The 19,882-nt window shown below is 43.3% G+C and overlaps 1 protein-coding gene across 3 annotated transcripts in view; it reads right to left on the bottom strand.

Annotated features, from left to right (window-relative positions):
• The window catches only part of EBF2 (EBF transcription factor 2), a 136,225-nt gene that overhangs the window by 107,309 nt on the left and 9,034 nt on the right, over positions 1-19,882 (bottom strand). For all 3 annotated transcript variants that reach the window (XM_069877594.1, XM_069877591.1, XM_069877593.1), the window contains exon 7: positions 15,483-15,551. In XM_069877594.1, coding sequence (XP_069733695.1) covers positions 15,483-15,551 — 69 coding nt within the window. The remainder of the gene's footprint in view (positions 1-15,482; positions 15,552-19,882) is intronic.

Consider the following 19,882-nt stretch of genomic DNA (forward strand, 5'->3'; position numbering starts at 1 on the left):
CTCAGGATTCCCCGCACCCCCGCAGCAAATCCTGACACAGACAAACCTGGAAATGTAACCGAAGCCCAGGAAAGGGGAAAGGTTCACAAGCCTGAGGCTCAGCTTTCCCCCTTCCTGTTGTCTCATGGCACCAAAGTGAAAACAAGAACTGCTGCTTCGAGTCCTGCACAGTTGGGATCTCTGCTCAGTCCTTTCCCCAGGGTCAGGGTGCTCCAGTCTGAAAATCTTTATTTGACTGGTCTATTTAATCCTTCTACCTGTATTTCAGACCTTTCCTACTTATCTATCGAGTAGATTAAATATATATATAGTATTAATTATTATATTATATTATGTTGTATCGTGTTGTGTTATGTTATATTTATAAATATATTATTATATTATGGAGTAGATACGAAAAATTTCAAATTGGGATTCCTTAGTGAAATTATTCTGACTCCTTATTGACCTCGTCAGTCTCATTTTCTCACATTCTGGTTCAGAAACATCACAGTAAAAAAACCCTCAAAGGTGAAATTTTTGAGTTTTCAGTTCAAATCAAATACTACAAGGTTTAATTTTTTTTTTTTCTAGTGGGGGGTTGACTTAATCATGTATTTTGCACACATGTGCACAAGGAAAGCAGACACTCTTAATCCTTCTTTGAAAGTTAGTGTGGAATTAAATCAAAAGCACCTCTGCATAATTTTGGAGGGGGGATCAGCAGCCCTGTGGAAACACTCTTAGAAACTTAAGAGTTTAATTTCTCACCGCTAGTTCATGGAAACTCATTCCTAAGGATTTGATATCATGGAAAGCATTAAGGGAAACAACTTCAAAAAGAAGCCGGAGAAAACAGCAAAGGTTGAAATGCCACCCACAAAATTGAGATTTTATGTTCAAAACTCTCACTTGTCTGATTGCTGCCTTCGTTTTCTTATTCTGAATCTCATCATCCCCACCAATCAACCTCATCTCCCCAAGTTTCTTTTCCAACTCCAGCCTCCTTTCCCATTCGCCTTCTCCCTCGTTGCCCCAATAGCCCAAGACATTTCCACCCTGTGTTTCTCTAGGCCTGTTCTGCTGCCCAAAGAAAGCAACTGGAGATCAAAAACCAGACACGATAGGGAGAGCCGAAGCTCATAAACCTCATTACAATATATAATATTAAACTGAGCAAGGCCAATTCCATGATTCTCAATCTATTGTATACTTGAAAACACTAGAACTGCTCGTAGCTCTGGTTGTACCAATACAGCACATGAGACCTCTGCTTCTCTCCAGCTTTTCCAGGCTGGGGAATTGGAGTGGGCTGATTCCTCCTCTGGGCTCTCAGGATCCCTCCCCACCAAGATCTTGAGAGCATCGTTAAGATATATTGCAGAAAGGCTCAGAATAACAACCGGATTCAGAAGCAATACATCAGACACGAAGCGTGGTGGATTTTTTTTCTCTCCACCTCTTCACTTCACCGAGCAAGATGCGATCTTCCTACAATCACATACTTTTCTCTGCAATCTCGCCAAGGGCTATATCGCCTCTTGATAATACAGTCTTTGTATGCACCTCTAGAATTAAGAGAGACGTAGGGGAATTGAGGGGTTGGAGGGAGATAATTTCAAACCAAACAGAAGAAAGAAGTACCACGCAGAGCTGAGTGGAAAAAACTTCTCCCTAATCCATCTTATAGATCTCATCTCCTAGTATCGTACTTCCCCCGTATACGTGAAAACCTCCCTTGTGTCAGCACTGTACACTGATGGAGGGAAAAATAATACAAAAGAAGTAAATATCTACAATAACAGCAAGAATTCACCTTTTTTACCATTGGCAGTAGGGTTAGGAAGGTCCACGGAGCTAGACACCCTCTATACACTGAGTACAAGACAAGTTTTGGCTCAGAGTTCTATAACTTTATCAGTTTTGGGCCACTCACTCCAACAAGGACATTGAGGGGCTGGAGCATGTTCAGAGAAGAGAAACAGAGCTGGGGAAGGGGTGGAGAATGTCTTATGAGAAGTGGTTGAAGGAACTGGGACTGTTTAGCCTGGAGAAGAGGAGGCTGAGGGGAGACCTCATCACCGCCTGCAACTCCCTGAAAGGAGGTTGTAGCAAGGTGGGTGCTGGTCTCTCCTCCCAAATAACAAGTGATAGGATGAGAGGGAATGGCCTCAAGTTGCACCAGGGGAGGTTCAGATTGGATATTGGGAAAAAATTCTTCACTAAAAGGTTTCTCAGACACTAGAACAGCTGCCCAGGGAGGAGGTGAGGGCTCCATCCCTGGTGTTTAGAAGATGGGTAGGTGAGGTGCTCAGGGATAGTTTAGTAGTGGACAAGTATGGTGGGACTCAACGATCTCAAAAGTGTTTTCCAACCAAATAATTCTATGATTATCTGGAAGTCCCCACAATCCAAACCAATCCCAGCTGAACAGCAAGACCTTCCTTCTGTGAAATTTAAATTAAAAGGTGTCAAGCACAGTCATTTCGCTCCTATAGTCTTTACCAATTAAAAGTACAACACGGGCAGGTTCCCCTGTAATTTTAATTTGTTCCCCACCCACATATTAACACCAAAAAGTGATTTTAAAAATTAAAATTATTGTTGCAATTTGCTGAGCTTAATATAAAGCCAGAGCATCGCGTCCCCTCCTGACTGCTACTGCAAGTGGCTACATAGCCTGACCCTTCCTTCTAATCCCCTGTAAATTCACCCAAAAAGTCATGAACTACATAATATTAGTTCTTACAGACTGACATATTTCCCTGATCTTTCATGAGCCACATGGGGAAACAGTTTTCGCCTGATCTGAATGAAGAAGAAAAACAGTGATCCTAATCAACCGTTTACCCTTAGTGGCTTCCCTAAACAAATCTGGGAAAGAGCTTAAAGGCTTGGGAATATCCTCGACCCTGCTTGATGCACTGTAATAACCCTACCTAATTATACTGATATAAAAACTAATTGGAAAGATAGCAAATGTCAGGGTAAGATGCAAATTGTAGGGTGTTAATTGCTGAACAGGTGCTGGAATAGAATTAAATGAGCATCTTGATTAGGAGAGTGGAAAAAACAAATGTGGACCCCGAAATCAAGTTAGCCACGTGAATTATTTAGCAGCCTCCTCGTACCAGCGAAAAGTCATGTTGATGTGACCTCTGCTTTGTGATGGGTGGGCTGACAAAACAATAGTGAACTCCAGGAGAAAATGCAGCTTAGGACAGAGATGAGACTGCAGAACATAAGAGATTTTTAGTGGGATAAGGGAGGACCTCTTTGATATTGTGGTCTTCCAGGTGGATAACATGCTAGAAGAAAGATTTCCATATGGATCGTTGCAGGGATACAGAGGCACCAGCCCTAAAGCCAAGGGAGTTCCTGGTGGTAGGAGGAGATACAGGTAGGTCCTCTGGTCCTTTGCTGACCTTGCCAGCACAGAAACAAGGTTACTGCCTTTTACAGCAAATATTTAGTGTTTGATAGGAATGGTTGGACTCGATGATCTGGTGGGTCGCTTCCAACCTGGTGATTCTGTGATTCTATATTGGGATATGGATGTTGGTCCAAAGGAAAATGGACTAAAAGCCAGTTTGGGGATTTGTACAGAACTGAACAGGGTTCTCATCCACTGCCAGAGTTCTTCAGCAATGCCATTATGGCAGAAAATGTTTTTTTTCCTCTCGGAAAGCCGTATCTTGTTTCACTGATTGACCGGCAAACAGATGAGATCAAATGACATCAATTAGAACCAGCAGCCTGGAAGTAAGAGACTCTATCGTTAGCAGCTATTATTGTGTAGAATAAATTCCATGAAGGGTATAATCCAACTTCGGTTTTCCCTAATTTTGAATCTAAGGCTGCTTCTTCCTGGTGAAACAATTAGAACTTCGCAAGAGCACGCTGGGAGTAGAACAAGGTTTTACGAAGAAAAGCTTTCCATTTTTAGAGACAATGAGAGAACCTGCTGAAATGTTTTGCCAATTAGGGGAAAAAATAATGGAGAAATTTGGAAACCATTTTCTTTAAACATTGCTGAGAAGATTTAAATGGTTCTATGAATTGTTTTACAATACATCCCACTGGTTCAAACAACTGGTATAGGGAGAAAGGGGACTTCTCCCATTGAGTTCACTGAATAAACAAACACATCTCAATGGATGGTAGGAATCTCTGCTCGGTGCTAGCTGAAATGATCACAATATTTTAGGAGCTAGAGACTCAGCCTAGAGGACTCTAAACCATTAGGCGCTGTACAAAGCCATATTACAACAACCCTTGCGTTGCAAAGCTTCCAATCTAAACAGAAAGGACGGGGAAGGAATGACTGAAACACAAGAAAACAGGCCAGTTGCCCTGGACAGGCTTAAAATACCAAGAGCCTAAAAAAGATCTTAAAATTAAAGTAAGCAAGAGCCCGGTTTAAGGCTTTAATACCGCTGAGGAATGACAAAGGTCTCATAGCGTAAGAGCTGGACCTTAATTTTTGCCACATACTAATGACCTACGCGCTCTCTCTCCTTGTAAGTGATTCATTCCCAAATGTTCATGCAACACAGCGCACTGCAGCTGCACAAGAAAATCATATAATCATAGAACAGTTTGGGTTGGAAGGGACTTTAAAGATTATCTAGTTCCAATCACCCTGTGAAGCACTGGCTCAGGCTGCCCAAGACCCATCCAACCCGGCCTTGAACATCTCCAGGGATGGGGCATATAAATAAATATATAATAGAGGGGAACACAGTCATGTTCCTCATCGCAAGGATGGTTAATGTCACTGCTACTGAAAGGCAACTGTATTTCAGACAAGTTATCAGGCAGAGCTACTTTCCTGCTTGTGTTGCTTGGATAAATAGAAAGGAACTGGCAGGGATACTTTTTGAAGGCATCGATGTAAAGCCAGAAAATGAGAGAACCAGATGTCCCTGAAGGAATGCTGGGAAATGCTTGAGATAAAGAGGAAGGAGGGGGGGGAAAAAAACCTTTTACCAAAACATCCCAGAGGGTATTTCTTTTTTTTTGAGGTTCTATGTCAACAAGTGACACTGACACAACGCTGTCTACTCCTTCTCCCCTCTTTAGCAGCAGAATTTCCACTGACCAGATATTTTGTCAACATCAAGCTGAATGATTTACGCTGGCACCGATTCAACCTTAGAAGTCGGCATTGTTTTTCTTCAAGGTACCAAGCATCCATGCTCCTAACGACAGTAGAGAGTTGGAAAAACTTCGCTATTCAAGTATTCACTCACGCTCCAAATTAATATCTAGTATGAAGACCAACTGAAATTTCAAATTCCTGAGTCGTTAAAAGCTGTTTAGAGTAAAAAAATGAGGTGGATGCCTAAGATAAATGACATGAATGAAGGAGGCAGACCTCATCAGCTTTATGGATCATCCAAAACAGAACTTATTGTTTCAGATCCATGCAAACGTAAGAATCCCAGGTTTCAAAGAAGAAAAGTTCAAGAACAAGAGTTTCTTACAGGAATTTTGCAAATTGGAACCCAACTGGCAGGCCAGATGGAAATCTTGGTGGTTTCATTTTAGTTTTCAGGACTTAGTTGCCACAAAATATTTACATACATGCTTCTTGACGTTGATACTAAATAAAATCAAGTGCTAATTGCTTTGCTGAATTGGGACACGTTCGCTGAAATAGCATTTTTGTCGATGTTGCATATGAAAACCTAACCATATCACTTCAAAAATAACTAAATCCTATTTGGACTGGCCTAAACACTCAGTTTCAAGTCTAAATTCTTTATGCCATCAGATAATCTGTTCTGTGCATACCAGTTTTCAACTGCTTTAAACATTTCTAATCACCCTCCCTATGCCACCTCTTTTCAAACCCTCAATAATCTTCCTCTAAGGTTTAGTGCTTGGGAAAAGGGATGTGTGAGCATCCGGCTAACACAAACGTACCTCACGTGGTCACGGTTTTGCAACATAACTCTTGGGAACAGAGCCATAGAATGGTTTGGGTTGGAAGGGACCTCCAAGCCCATCCAGTTCCACCTCCTGCCATGGGCAGGGACACTTCCCACTGGATCCAGGTGGCTGAAAACCTCATCCAACCTGGCCTTGAACCCCTCCAGGGATGGGGCAGCCACCACTGCTCTGGGCAACCTGGGCCAGGGCCTCCCCACCCTCACAAGAAATTATTTCTTCCTGATTTCTCATGTAAATCTCCCCTCTTGCAGTTGTAGAACATTCCCCCTTGTCCTATCCCTGCCCTCCCTAATCAAAAGCTCCTCCCCAGCCTTCTTTTTGATGTGGATTTGCACAAGATAAAGCCCCGAGCCCACAACACACACCATACAAATCAGAGCCCTGGTGGTTGCTCCCTGCTGGAACATATAAAATATCCCTTCAGCATGAGAAATGCCATCGTCTGGTGAAACCAGCTTTATGCCATCTGCTGTCAGGTGTGACAGCGCTCGGGACTCCAGGAGAGGGCAAGCGATTAAAAGCCACCGTAGGGCAATCAGTTGCCACTTCATTTTACTTTATTTCCACCAAACAGCCTTTGTAGGAAAGATCCGACCTCACGTAGGGAAGAGCAGCTCCTTTTGCCTAATGGGTTCGCAGTCACCGCGACTCAAATGAGCTGACGGCTTAAAACAACTTGGGAGCCACAGTAGAAGATAGAAAATTATTGCTTCCTGTCATGACCAAATATTAAACACAGCACACACCTAATGGCTCTATCACTCCCCGGGGAAGGAGCTTTATGAACAATAAAATCCCAGTAGACTCGCACTGTTTGGACTTGGAAGCCTCATTATAGGCTCACTGATCCAATACAATTTACAAGCTCAATGGACTCCACTTGAAGGGAAAGTCACCAAATATGGGGTTATAAATGGGACGCCCATGGAGCAATAAGCGTTGATTTGTGAAGGGAATCAGCGGAGAAAAGGAGAGGGAGAGGAAAGGGGGAAATAAAAAGAAGAAAAAATAAAAGAAACATGGATTGGATGACAGGAGCGTATGAGGGTTCCAGATCAGAGAGAAAAGTGGGAATATTGCACTTGTAGGAAGGAAATGCATGATCCAACCTGGAATACACAAGATGCCCCATTCCTGGAAATATTCATAGAATAGTTTGGGTTGGAAGGGACCTTAAACATCACCCAGTTCCACCCCTGCCACGGGCAGGGACACCTCCCACTGGATCCAGTTGCTCCAAGCCCCATCCGACCTGGCCTTGAACCCCTCCAGGGATGGGGCAGCCACCCCTGCTCTGGGCAACCTGGGCCAGGGCCTCCCCCCTCTCACGGTGAAGAAATTCTTCCTTGTGTCAAGTTTTTTCTTCAGCTAAGGTTAGGTTGTTTGGGGCTCGGAGTGACCTGATCCAGTTAAAGATGCCCTTGTTCCTGCAGGGGGCTGGACTGGATGACCTTTATGGTCCCTTCCAACCCAAATTATTCTATGATTTTATGACTTGGATTCCACTTAAAGAATCATAGAATCACCAGGCTGGAAAAGACCTCTGAGATCATCGAGTCCAACCATACTCCTCACTGTGTCAGAAACCCTCTCCTACGTGATCTCTTAATACCTTTAAACTTATGAGCCCATCCCAAATTGACTTCAGCAAGTTTCAGAAATACATTATACTCTCTTGATCTCAACCTTGTCTTCATTTTTCAAGGATCTGGGGTGATGTTCTGAGCAGGACACATTATTTCATACCCTATCAGAAAGCAGGAGGCACCACACATTATTTCGGAGCCTCCTTTAGATGTGAAGCACTCGCTTATGAGAAGCTGGGATTTTTAAGGGTAGAAAATCCCAGTCTTGCGATTTTTACAGGGTAGAAAATAGATGAGATCCCACCAGAAACAGATGGTGAAGGAAACACTAAGGGAAGGGATGGACATAAACAAAAAGTTCAAAAGGAAAGCAAGAGGCAGTAACAAAAAAGGTTAGAGCAGATGAAGTGACAAGTCCATAAAACCAGGTCTAGACGGAGGCTGAGAGGAGGGAAAAAGTGATAAGGAAGAGTATTTTAGGTCATAAATACCCTGAGGATGCTTTCATTAGGATGCAAATACTCGGAAATATTGGAATTGTCAATGATGAGTGCAGATGGAGCCAGGCAAACACAGACCCACTTTCAAGATGTTGGGTTGCAGAGATCCCGTCTCGCACACGACAGCTCCACATGCCCAGAATTCCTTCCGTGCCGTTTGCAAAGTCGATTCACCCTCAGCTTCTGTTCCCAGCAGTGCTTTAGTTCACAGGAAACTTTGATCCCGTTCTCTTCTCCGCTCCTACCAAACTCATTGACTCTACTGGCTCTAATCTGTCCTTCCAAGACCCCTTCTTATCAACTGGCAGTGCAGCCGTTTAACCTCCTCGCTTGCTGTTTATGAGAACCCGACACAAACTGGATCACATTCTCCCTATCGCAGGGACAAAACATCAGTTTAAAAGGGGACGAGGATTTTTCCACCCCGAGTTCGAGCTTCGCGTTGCTCAGTCAGGATTTGACCAGCACTTTATCTCTGCTAAAACACAACTAACCTAACAAGATCGGAATTCATCCACGCTTGCTGCCCAAACGGCACTGTAGCATCACGGAAGATGAACCAGCTTATACAAAAATTGCTGAAATACATTGGGTCTTGTCTTTATTGGAATTATTTTCTTAAGACTTCCAGGCAGTAGTAGTAATAAGCAGATTTTAGTCCCCGATCCTACTTAACCATGCCCCCTTTGCAGTTCTGGAACCAGAACCTGTGCTAACTCTTCCAGTTACAGGCTGAGTGGAATTAAGCAATCGATGTTGGTTTACACTCCCCGAATCATTATGGTTTTCCCTCTAACACAGAGCCACAGAATAGTTTGGACTGGAAGGGACCTCCAAGCCCATCCAGTCCCACCCCTGCCATGGGCAGGGACACCTCCCACTGGATCAGGGACAGAACAGCTGTCCAGTTGCACAACAACCGCACACGGCCAAGAGCTCACAGGTACAAACACCTAGGGATAACGAGGTTCCCCTTTATTGCCTTCCTAGTAAATCCATGCCTGCAACCAGCAGTGATTTAAACTCATTTATTTTGTGCTTAGTTTCAGCAGCAGTACCACCTTCAGCCCAGACACCAGCAACTAATGGTCTGAGCGGGAGAAAAACTTATTTAATCACTCCAAAACAATCCATGTTCAGCATGTGTATCTTTGTGTTCTCACTGAAAGCCAGAAAATCACACATTTATCCTGTTTACTCTTAAACAGAGACTATGTGAACAGTGAGGAAAACACAGGGAGTCCACAATGGAGAGAAAAAAGCAGAACTCAAGATTTCCAGAGCTCAAATCGGTTCCTTAGCCACGTATCCATTCTTCATTTTTCTAACATGCTCAAAGAGATCTTTATGCTTCTTTTGATTCACCAGCTAGCTGGAAAATCTGTTGTCTGTCGACATTAAAAAAAGATTGAGTGACCCAAGTCTGCAGTTTACTCCATTTACAAGTTTAAGTGACTACGTATCAAAGATTTCAAGAGGCTTCGGAGAGCAAACTAGTAAGGAAATATTCTTTTGGCCTCAAAGAGTGGGGAGGGGAGAAGAAAGAAACAGATTAGGCACCAGCAGAACCACTTGTCAAATGGCTGGGATGGTGCACTTTAAGTTACTGACTCCCCACAACCATCCAGTCTACTAAAAAATTCATAAAGAGACAGATGGCACAACAGCAGCTCCTTGCAGGAGAGCAGGGTTTAGCAGTGAACAAAGGACTTTGACTCCCTAGGACAAGAGAAGGGATCATTGTGGGGTTTGGGAGGCTTGGAAAAGGGGGGATTGGAGCACGCAGGGAGCTGAGGAGGGCTGTGTGGCTCCTGGTTTCACCCCACAGCAGCAATAGATTTGAGACATTTATTCTGCATTGACAGACTCACGAGGAGAGGGCAGGGCAGAGTAAAACAAGAACAATCCAACTCCGCTCTGTTAAATCTGCCTTGCGAGAGAAAAATGAAAGATAAAACCCAAAACTCCTATGTGAGGATCAAAAACAACTTCTCACAGCTAGGAAACTACTAGCAAATGCATTAAGGGGGAAACTGAGGCACAGAGTTCCGTGACTTGTTTAAAGAGACAGAGCAACTCAGTATGAGCAGGAATTTCATCCAGGCTCTCCATTCATGCTGTTCTGCTTCTAAGCATTAGAAAATATCCCTGTGTCACCCAGCGGTTTGGGGGATCAGCCTGAAAGGGAGATAGAAGGGATAAAGTCCTTTTAGATGGCTGAAGCGACAAAAAAGAAAAAAAATAAACCAGGCTAGCCAGAAGTCTGCACTTATTTCAAGCAGTATCGTTCAAATCAAAGCTAACCTATGAATCCTTTTGCATCTTTTAGGGCTGGGACGGGGGGAGAATATGAGAAGACATAACGCCCAGGTCTACTAATGTGGACACCTCACACAGAGCGTTTCAACACACCGCGTGGACCCTACGGGGGCACCATCACGATGGTTCAGCCTGGCAACAGCTGTCTCTTCCCTAAAGTGAGTTTTAGTGCTTGTGAAACGTGCCAGACAGGCAGCCTGGGCGCGTTCGCTCGGCTGTTTATCGGTGCAGCAGGTAGGGCAGCAGCAGGGAAGGAAACCTCTACTCGTGCCGCCCCGTCTCGGCTCGGAGGGAAGGACCCCTATGGCACCGGGATGTAATCCAATCCCTTCTGCTCCTTCACGGGGATGCTAACAAGTGTGCCAACTGTGTTCATGCCTTGGGAAATTTTCTTTTAAAAGCAATAATAGTGAAAACTCAATGTTTACAGCACGTGTCGGTGGACGGATAGTGGAGTTCGCCGTCGCTAGTGCCAAGCTGGGGTAAGTCAACGCTGAACCAGCTGCAGAGCTGGCCTCGTGCCTCCACCCACTGGTTAGCGTACGTCTCAACCCAAAGGAGCATTCCACACATCCAACAGTTCCCTCAACTCCCATCCATCCCCTCCAGCCGCTGCCCCAGAAACAACTGCAATAAATAAAAAGAAGCAAGAAAACCTTTTACTCGGGGTTGGAACTGGATGATCTTCAAGGTCTCTTCCAACGCAAACTAGTCTATGATTCTATAAAAACACTTCAGATTCTTGACAGGACAGTTGGGGAGAGTTTAGGTGAACAGAAGTAGGGATCGAACCCAGGGTTCTCAGAGTCTTAAAGCATCTGAGCTAAATGACCTCATTCCATCAGCTCAAAGAGGGCAGAGGACTCAAGAGCCCCCACACAGCGAAAGCATAAAAGACACAAAGCACAGAGCTCACGCTCCCGTTTCGCAGTGGTGTTCCAAGTCATTTCCCCCTGTAATGACAAAAAAGTCTGTCCCGTCCCAGTTACATCACATTGTTTAATTGAATTAAGATGTTTCGTTTGATTTACATAGAAATTTCTCTCGACTGTTTATCTCTTATTAGTTAAAAAAAAAAAAGAAGGCAAATAAACTATTCAACTGGAAAAGTCACCCAGGTCTGCCCAGTGCCCTGGAGGCTTCAATCAGACAACAGCTTTAGTAAACTAGGTACAGCACTAAGAGTAACATGAAGCACACAAAATATCCTGCTCTAAACAGCTTCAAGGATTTAAAAAAAAAATAAAGATTAAATTAAAAGGATCATTCCTACTTAATAAATGGGAAATTTATATTCAAAACTAAACAACTCACCTGAAGTGAGAGGAAAAAAATGGCAGTAAAAATGAAGAATTAAATTAATTTGCAGTATCCACAACAAGAATCTACATTCATAAGGCCAAGGTTGTTTTTATTTGCATAACCAGGGTGGGAAAGGCAACAAACCACGGGTTTATAATATAGTCGTGACAAAATACAGTGCTCATTTGGGAAATACCATCTTCAGAAGAACCACGTTCCACCCTGCTATCTGAAAGCTACCCCAACCCATCCACTTCATCCCTGCCTACAATACCAGTAAAGAGGGAAACATCACTATTCAAAGTTCACACTGGTTTCCAGGAACTATGAGGAACGTTAAACACAACTTCAGTCATGAGGGAAAGAAATGAAAGCATTTACATTTACCTGTCTGAAGTCTCAAACCTACCAATTCATAGAATCATAGAATCACCAGGTTGGAAATGACCTCTTAGATCATCGAGTCCAACCATTCCTATCTGCCACTAAACCATGTCCTGGAGCACCTCACCCACCTGTCTTTTAAACACCTCCAGGGATAGTCAACCCCTTCCTTGGACAGCCTGTTCCAGTACAAACTTCAACAACGAAGCAGGAGGACAAGATAAACAGATCTTAGGATGACCAGGAACCCACCAGGGCCATGATCCACCATGGGAACACACAGGGACCAATTTAGCGCTGATGGACTGTGATCTTGAACACAATGTTTGAAGTTGCTCTAACATTTTGAGAAGCAAACATGACTTGTGCTAAAAAACTTGGAGAGTGAGTTTCGCAAAAGCTTTTGGACTAAACATCGAATCGTGGAATGCTTTGGGTTGGAAGGGACCTCCAAGCCCATCCAGTTCCACCTCCTGCCATGGGCAGGGACACCTCCCGCTGGATCAGGTTGCTCCAAGCCCCATCCAACCTGGCTTTGAAGATCAACATTGCAGAATCTGAGCTCTGTCATTCATTTCAAAAGAGAGGCAGCATTCTGAAGCCACATTCTGATCCAAGTTACACCAGAATGTGAGTCAGGAACCTCAAAACTCCTACTAATCTCACAGATCTTTGTCTGTGGGAGAGGGTACAGAGGAAATTTCAGTGAAGAAGCTCCCTTTCATATAGCAAAGCTCCATTTTTCCAAGAGTGAATGGAAAAATAACTGCGAGGTCCTTCGGATCTAAATCTAGTCCCCAGAGCAAAGGTCACAGCAGAAATGTTTTATTCAGCATAAGAACTTTTGGAATTTATTCAAGGAGAAGAAAAAAACCCAAGAACAACAATGTGGCTGACATTTTTTTTTTTCCCCACTGAACTATTTCTTCCTTTTTAAAGAGGGATACAAGTTTCCATGATTTGGCAAACACCAATGAATTCTGCCTCCACACAGCAATAAACAGGTAAGCCAAAAAAGAGTCTAAGCATCAGTCCCTAGAAGCATAAAAACAAGCAAGGAGGGAAACAAATAAAGGGGAAAACACTGTTCTGCTGATGGAGTTGTGCTCATTTGCAGCAACTCATAATGAAGTCCCTGGACTCAGCTAAATTTGGTGTGTCCTCAGTTCGGTGTAACACTGGATCACAGAATCACAGCATCATTTAGGTTGGAAAAGACCTTTAAGACCACTGAGTCTGACCCTCTCAGCCTGTTCTTAGATGGAAGGTGCTCCAGCCCTCACATCATCTTTGTAGCCTCCTCTGGACCCGTCCCAACAGCTCCATCTCCTTCTTCTGTTGAGGATTCCCAACTGGAGACAATACACGTGTTGATTAAATAGCACCCAGGATTATCCCTCCCTCCTCAAACCTTCTTTAACTGAGTAAAGCGGTGGAACAGAAGAAACTGCAAAGAAGCAGGAGTCATCTGCTGGATGCTGCCTTCCTCATTAGTGGTGGAACAAGAAAAATGATGTAGCTTTGAACTAAACTTCTATTCACGGCACCTCCATACTGCAGAGCAGATCTGGAACCATCTCTTTCCTCTTTGGCCCGAGTGACATAGTGCCTGCCTTTAAAACCAACTGAAAGCAGCTTTACCAGGCTGTATCCCTTATTTCTCTTTTCCACCTTATTATTCTCCCTACTGAACTCCAGATCTCACTTGCAATTTTGAATCGCACGCAGAGATGAAAGGGAAGAACCGATGCTCAAGGAGGAACTGTCAGACAGAACCTAGAGGACGCTTCCACGCACAAGAAATGCCTGCAGGAGGAATGCCCTAGCTGATAGCAGGGGAGTTGTGAACAGAAGCTGTAGGCTTAGAGTAAATTCAGAAGGGTTAGGACTCATTGCTCACATAGATGGCTCGTGATGCATGTTTTACACGCGGTTGTTGAAAACACTAACCCTGCTCTTTCCAACAGTTCCATTTCCATCGCGTTTTACATCAACAGGACTCAAATCCCCACAGAAAGCAGCAGAATCTTCATTTTGCATGAGAACGGACAGCTCACTCGAGATGACAAATTCAGTTAGTGGTAGGAATGACCCCTTCATGGGCTTAAATTCTGGGCTAACACCCCGCTTTACATCACGCGGCTTCTCCAGCAGCAAGACGAGTTTCAGAAAACTCAAGGTTTGGACTGGAAAGTTCCCAAATGCAGATTCATACCAAACATCAGCACAGCCAAAAATAAGCCAGGCATCTCCTAGAAAAGGTCAAGATGACAGAGCTAGGACTTCTGCTTCCAGTCAGGAAACAGCCCCGTTTACTGGGATTTCCAACTTTGGCCCCCGATCACAACTTACTTACAAGTGTAAAGACAAAATTAAAAGGGAAAACACTGGGATAAGGGGAGTGGAAAAACGCCATCACACCCTCTACGCTCCAAAATCCTTTAGATGATCTCCATGATGAAAAACTGAAGGAAATAATTGTAGACCTTTATTCAAACCAGCTTGACCATCCTGGATGCCAAAACAAATTCACAAGGAGTACGATGACAAATAATGCTCATTAGAACACAGACAAACCGTGCCAGACACAGACAGACATAAAAACTGAATCCACCATCAATCCACTTGAGCATCAGCTCTCCAGCTGCTTCAGGGAGAATAAACTCTTTGAACAGTTCCTATAGAATAACCTGGGGGTGAAGCATCTTCCCAACTTCCCTTATTCCCTGTTCTCCTCCAGGAGATCCTGGTTGTGGCCTTCTTCTCCCCAACAGTTCTGTCTAATCTTATTTCTCTTGGATGAACCTTGCCCAGCTCCAGATCTCAGACAACACCATGAGACAATGGGTTCCCCAGACTGGATTTCCAAACCTCCAAACTCACCATTTTTCACGTGCCAGCTCATGATTTAACAAATTGCTGTTCTCCGTTATTTATGGTTTTTACCTCGAAATTGTCAAGCAGAGCCTAGACCTGGATCTGGAACTGAGTAACACATGAAGTTGCCTTTCCACGTTAAAATTGCTCAAAACCATCAGCTTTAATCCTGCTTAATATGTTGCGTTTCTGCCTTTAACCCTTCCTTCTTCCTCACGTTTCTATAAAAATCTTGTTCTTTTCTTAAAGAAAGGTTGCTCAAAGCTTGATCTGCCTCAATAATCCATTTGGATCCCTGCTGGATGTAAAATATTCCAGATATACACATGGACTAATTGGTCTCAATGAAAACGAAACGCAGAGAACTTCATATACAAAATAAACATCGACAATATCGTTAAGGTAAACCCTGATGGAACGAAGTTGAGCTCCTTCTAGGCTGGCGTTCTAAGGAATCATGAAGCACAGTCTTCCCAAACAGCAAGGGCTGATGGGTCACCAACCATCCAGAAAGACCCTCAGCCACCTCCAAGAACACGCGATTTCAGGTTTAGTAGAAAAAACAAGGCTTGGTTCCTACCTGTCAATGATCACGGGGTCAGATGGGGTCTCATTTCTGTTGCCGCAACTTTTTTTCTCACAGCACCGACTAGAGAGAAAAGGAAAAGCAAAATGAAAGAGGGACTGTGACAGCTGGGAGGAAAGCAACCAGCTGAAAGGCTTGTCTGCAGATCTTCAGGGGGTTGGAACTGGATGGGCTTTGAGGTCCCTTCCAACCCAAACCAGTCTGAGTCAAACCGGGAAGGAATTCCAAGCAGAGAAATTTAAAATAAATAAATAAACATAAGGCTTAAATTCACTGAAGGCAGCACAAAATATGAAAGAGGAGCGTTTTTTTTTTTCTTGAAATGCCTAATATTCAAGTATAAATACCTATAATAAGCATTTAGTCCAAAAAACTCCTTCAGATATTAAAAATTCCAAATGCCTGCATTTTCTCCTTAAGTCACGGTGCGTGCCGGGAACTTTCCGTTTGCAAGTGGAAATTGCCCAGCCAGATGAGATCCAACCAGCAAATCTATTTGAATAGCAGCTCTAACCATTTCAACATTTCTACATTCCCTTTGCCTCAAACCCGCACTTATTCATCGATGCTAGTCCTTTTAAAATAAAAGGATACACTAAATATTTAAAAATCCCTGGGGCAGCCCCTCGAGCTGCTGTAAATTGTCATAGCTCCATCGACTTCAGTGAAGCTATGGTAATTCACACGAGCTAAGAAAATCCCTCTCTCTCCTCCTCCCAACATCAGTTCGAGCGCGTCTCTTATGCCTTTCGCTGCCTAATGATTGTTTATAAAGAATTAGAATTTTTGGTACTAAAAGCCAAGATGTGAGATGTTTACTAAAGGGAAAAAAAACTCAGAAAAGCAGAACATGCTCACTCGGAAGGATATAAATTCGGCGTATACTTCTGGCATAGAGTCATGGAATGGGTTGGGTTGGAAGCGACCTCCAAACTCATCCAGGTCCACCCCCTGCAGGGACACCTCCCACTGGATCAGGGGCTCCGAGCCCCATCCAACCTGGCTTTGAACCCATCCAGGGATGGGGCAGCCACCACTGCTCTGGGCAACCTGGGCCAGGGCCTCCCCACCCTCACAGCAAAACATTTCTGCCTAAGATCTCATCTCAATCTCCCCTCTTCCAGCTGAAAACCTTTCCCCCTTGTCCTATCCCTGCACCCTCTGATACTGGAACATGATGTTGCCCAGAGCAGTGGTGGCTGCCCCATCCCTGGAGGGGTTCAAGGCCAGGTTGGATGGGGCTTGGAGCCCCTGATCCAGTGGGAGGTGTCCCTGCCCATGGCAGGAGGTGGAACTGGACGGGCTTTGAGGTCCCTTCCAACCCAAACCCACTCCATGGATCTAGGAATATGACACGTCCAATCAAACAACACATCAGAAGCAGCACTGGGAGTCAATGTCTTGCTGGTTTATGTGTCACTATAATAAAACAACCAAAATAATTCAATTTTTAGATTATTTTATAGTGGGTTTGTTTGGGTTTTGTGGCTCGCTGAAACAGCAGTCCTGCCCTCTCTTTGCAATAACACTAACTGAGATCTCCCTCAGTCATGTAACTTATGCAGATGGTCATTAAAAATATTTCTGATTGCACGTTCTTATCACATTCTGGTAACAGGTTTTTCTTAGTGCTAGATCTCTTTTTTCCCCTTTGACCATACTGATTTTTTAGTCCAAATATATGAAAAAATGTCTTGATTAGCAAAAAGTCCCTCACTTCCAACAAACGACCAGGTCACGGTGTTTTTAAAGGATATTTCAGCCCAGCATTTTAGAAAAAGTACTTCTGAGATATTTAAATCTTTGTTTCCAAGTATTTTCCTCGCAGCATCCGCGCACATTTCCAGTGGGTTTGTTTTCTCATTGCTGCCTTTAACAGAACTGACTTGTTCCAATTGAAGTCAATGGCCAAAATCCCAAACTGTGATGGTCCACGATCAAGCCCTAAAGCCAAATGTTGGTGTGACATCAACAATATTTACATTTCTGCTACATCGTTATGCTGGGAATAGCTCTTTAAATATGTTCATTGCTTAAAATGAGAGTATTGAGGCCCAAGACTCCGATTTTCTACACTTTTTCTTGTTATACTTTCCTTTCTAACTGGATCTACGCACATGGGGACCATAAGGGGAAACTGGATCTAGGGATATAGGAAAATAATGGGAAACCGGATCAATGTAAAGGGGGATATAATGGGAAATTGGGTCTGAATACATAGGGAAAATAAGGGGAAAATGGATCTACATATATAGGGAAAAAAAGGGGAAACTGGGATTATGTACATGAGGAAATGATGTAAAATCAAATTTATATATATAGAGAAAATAATGGGAAAATGGGACTATGTACATGGGGAAATAATGAGAAACTGGATCTATGGATACAGGGAAATCAGGGGAAACTGGGACTATGGATATAGGGAAATAAGGAGAAAACAGGACTATGGATATAGGGAAATAATGGGAAACTGGATCTATGTGGATGAGGAAATAATGGGAAACTGGATCTACGGATACAGGGAAATAAGGGGAAACCGGGACTATGGATATAGGGGAATAAGGGGAAAGGGGATCTATGTAGATGGGAAAATAAGGGGAAACTGGGACTATGTACATGAGGAAAATAACGGGAAACTGGATCTACAGACATGAGGGAAAGAACTGGATTGAGGTACATGGGGAAAATAATGGTTTATATCATGAACAGTCCCGAAAAAAGTCAAAAATGACCCCATAAACCCCAAAGCTGCCTCAGCCACCACCAGCCCCACAACCCAGCAGGCTGCTGAAGGCAAACTCGCCTCCTTCCCCTCCTCGCACTTGACTGAGATGGTTTTAAAATTCACCCCTCAACTTGCCTCTCTCCCCTACGAGAAAATAAAATAAAAAAAAAAAAAAAAAGGGGAGGGGGGGTAAAAAAAAAAAAAATCTGTCTCTAATTTCAAACTCAAATAAGCTCACAGCATGGTGGCCTTTGTTTTGTTTTCTTCTCCCCAACTCCTCCCTGCAATTGCATAACAAAAGTGTCTAAATTCACACCATCTGGCCCAGCAAGACGAGGGCCCCAGTGGCCGCCTGGCCCAGCTGATTAGAGCTCCTGTCTAGTCTGAGCCTTGTGGCGAAAGTCACAGCTGTGGGGCTCGCTGGCGCTCAATACAACTCTGTTATTAGCCAGCTGTAAGCCCTGAGACTACTTCTGTTCAAATTATAATACCTTTTAACCCTCTGAGCATTGAGGGCATAGGGGGTTGGCTGGCAGCAGCATAACAACCAGTTCCCTCTTCGTCCGTAATTGGGAGAAAAAGAAGAAGAGGGAAAAAAAAAGTTATTCTGGGGAAGGAGACTGTTTTACCTTGATTTCCAATGATTTGGGGGGGAAAGATGTGGATTTTAGACCTGTCTGATAGGAGCGGTTCCCATCAGGCTGTATCACCCAGCTGAAAGGTTTCCGATCCCAAAATAAATAGAATGAATCATTGAATCATAAAATCATAGATTGATAGAATTGCACAATCATGGATTGATAGAATTGCAGAATCATAGATTCATAGAATCGCAGAATCATAGATTCATAGAATTGTAGATTAATAGACTCATAGATTAATAGAATTGTAGACTCATAGGCTAATAGGATCGTAGAATCATAGATTAATAGAATCACAGATTAATAGAATCATAGGATCATAGATTAATAGAATCATAGAATCATAGATTAATAGAATCATAGAATCGTAGGATCATAGATTAACAGAATCATAGAATCATAGATTAATAGAATCATAGAATCATAAATTAACAGAATCATAGATGCAAAGATTCATAGAATCGTAGATGAATAGATTGAGTCGTAGATGCATAGATTAATAGAATCGTAGCAGCACAGATTAATAGAATCGTAGAACAACAGATTAATCGAATCATAGATTCATAGAATCGTAGATGCATAGATTAATAGAATCATAGATTAATAGAAGAATAGAATAATAGCAGAATAGATTAATGGAATCATAGAACCATAGATTCATAGAACCATAGATTCATAGAATGGTTTGGGTTGGAAGGGACCTTAAAGATCATCCAGTTCCAAGCCCCCCTGCCACGGGTAAATAAATAGATCCTCTTGCTGCCTGTTTGCCGTAAACAGAGCCTCTTGCTGCAAGCACTAATTATTGGGAGTTGGGAGTTGAACTTTCAATTGGTACGACAGATTGGAGCAGCCGTATCAATATTTAGACAACTTCCCCACTAAGTGTGCATCTGTCACCGGAGGAGCGGAGGATGCGGAGTTTCAGATGCGCTCGTCTCTATGCAGCAAGGATACGTGCGTGTGTGATTATGCACAAAAAAATACCTCTCAGAGAAATCCAACCTTCAACTTCTTGGAAGAAGAGG

Source organism: Phaenicophaeus curvirostris, chromosome 27 (assembly GCF_032191515.1).
Source record: "Phaenicophaeus curvirostris isolate KB17595 chromosome 27, BPBGC_Pcur_1.0, whole genome shotgun sequence".
NCBI lineage: Eukaryota > Metazoa > Chordata > Aves > Cuculiformes > Cuculidae > Phaenicophaeus > Phaenicophaeus curvirostris.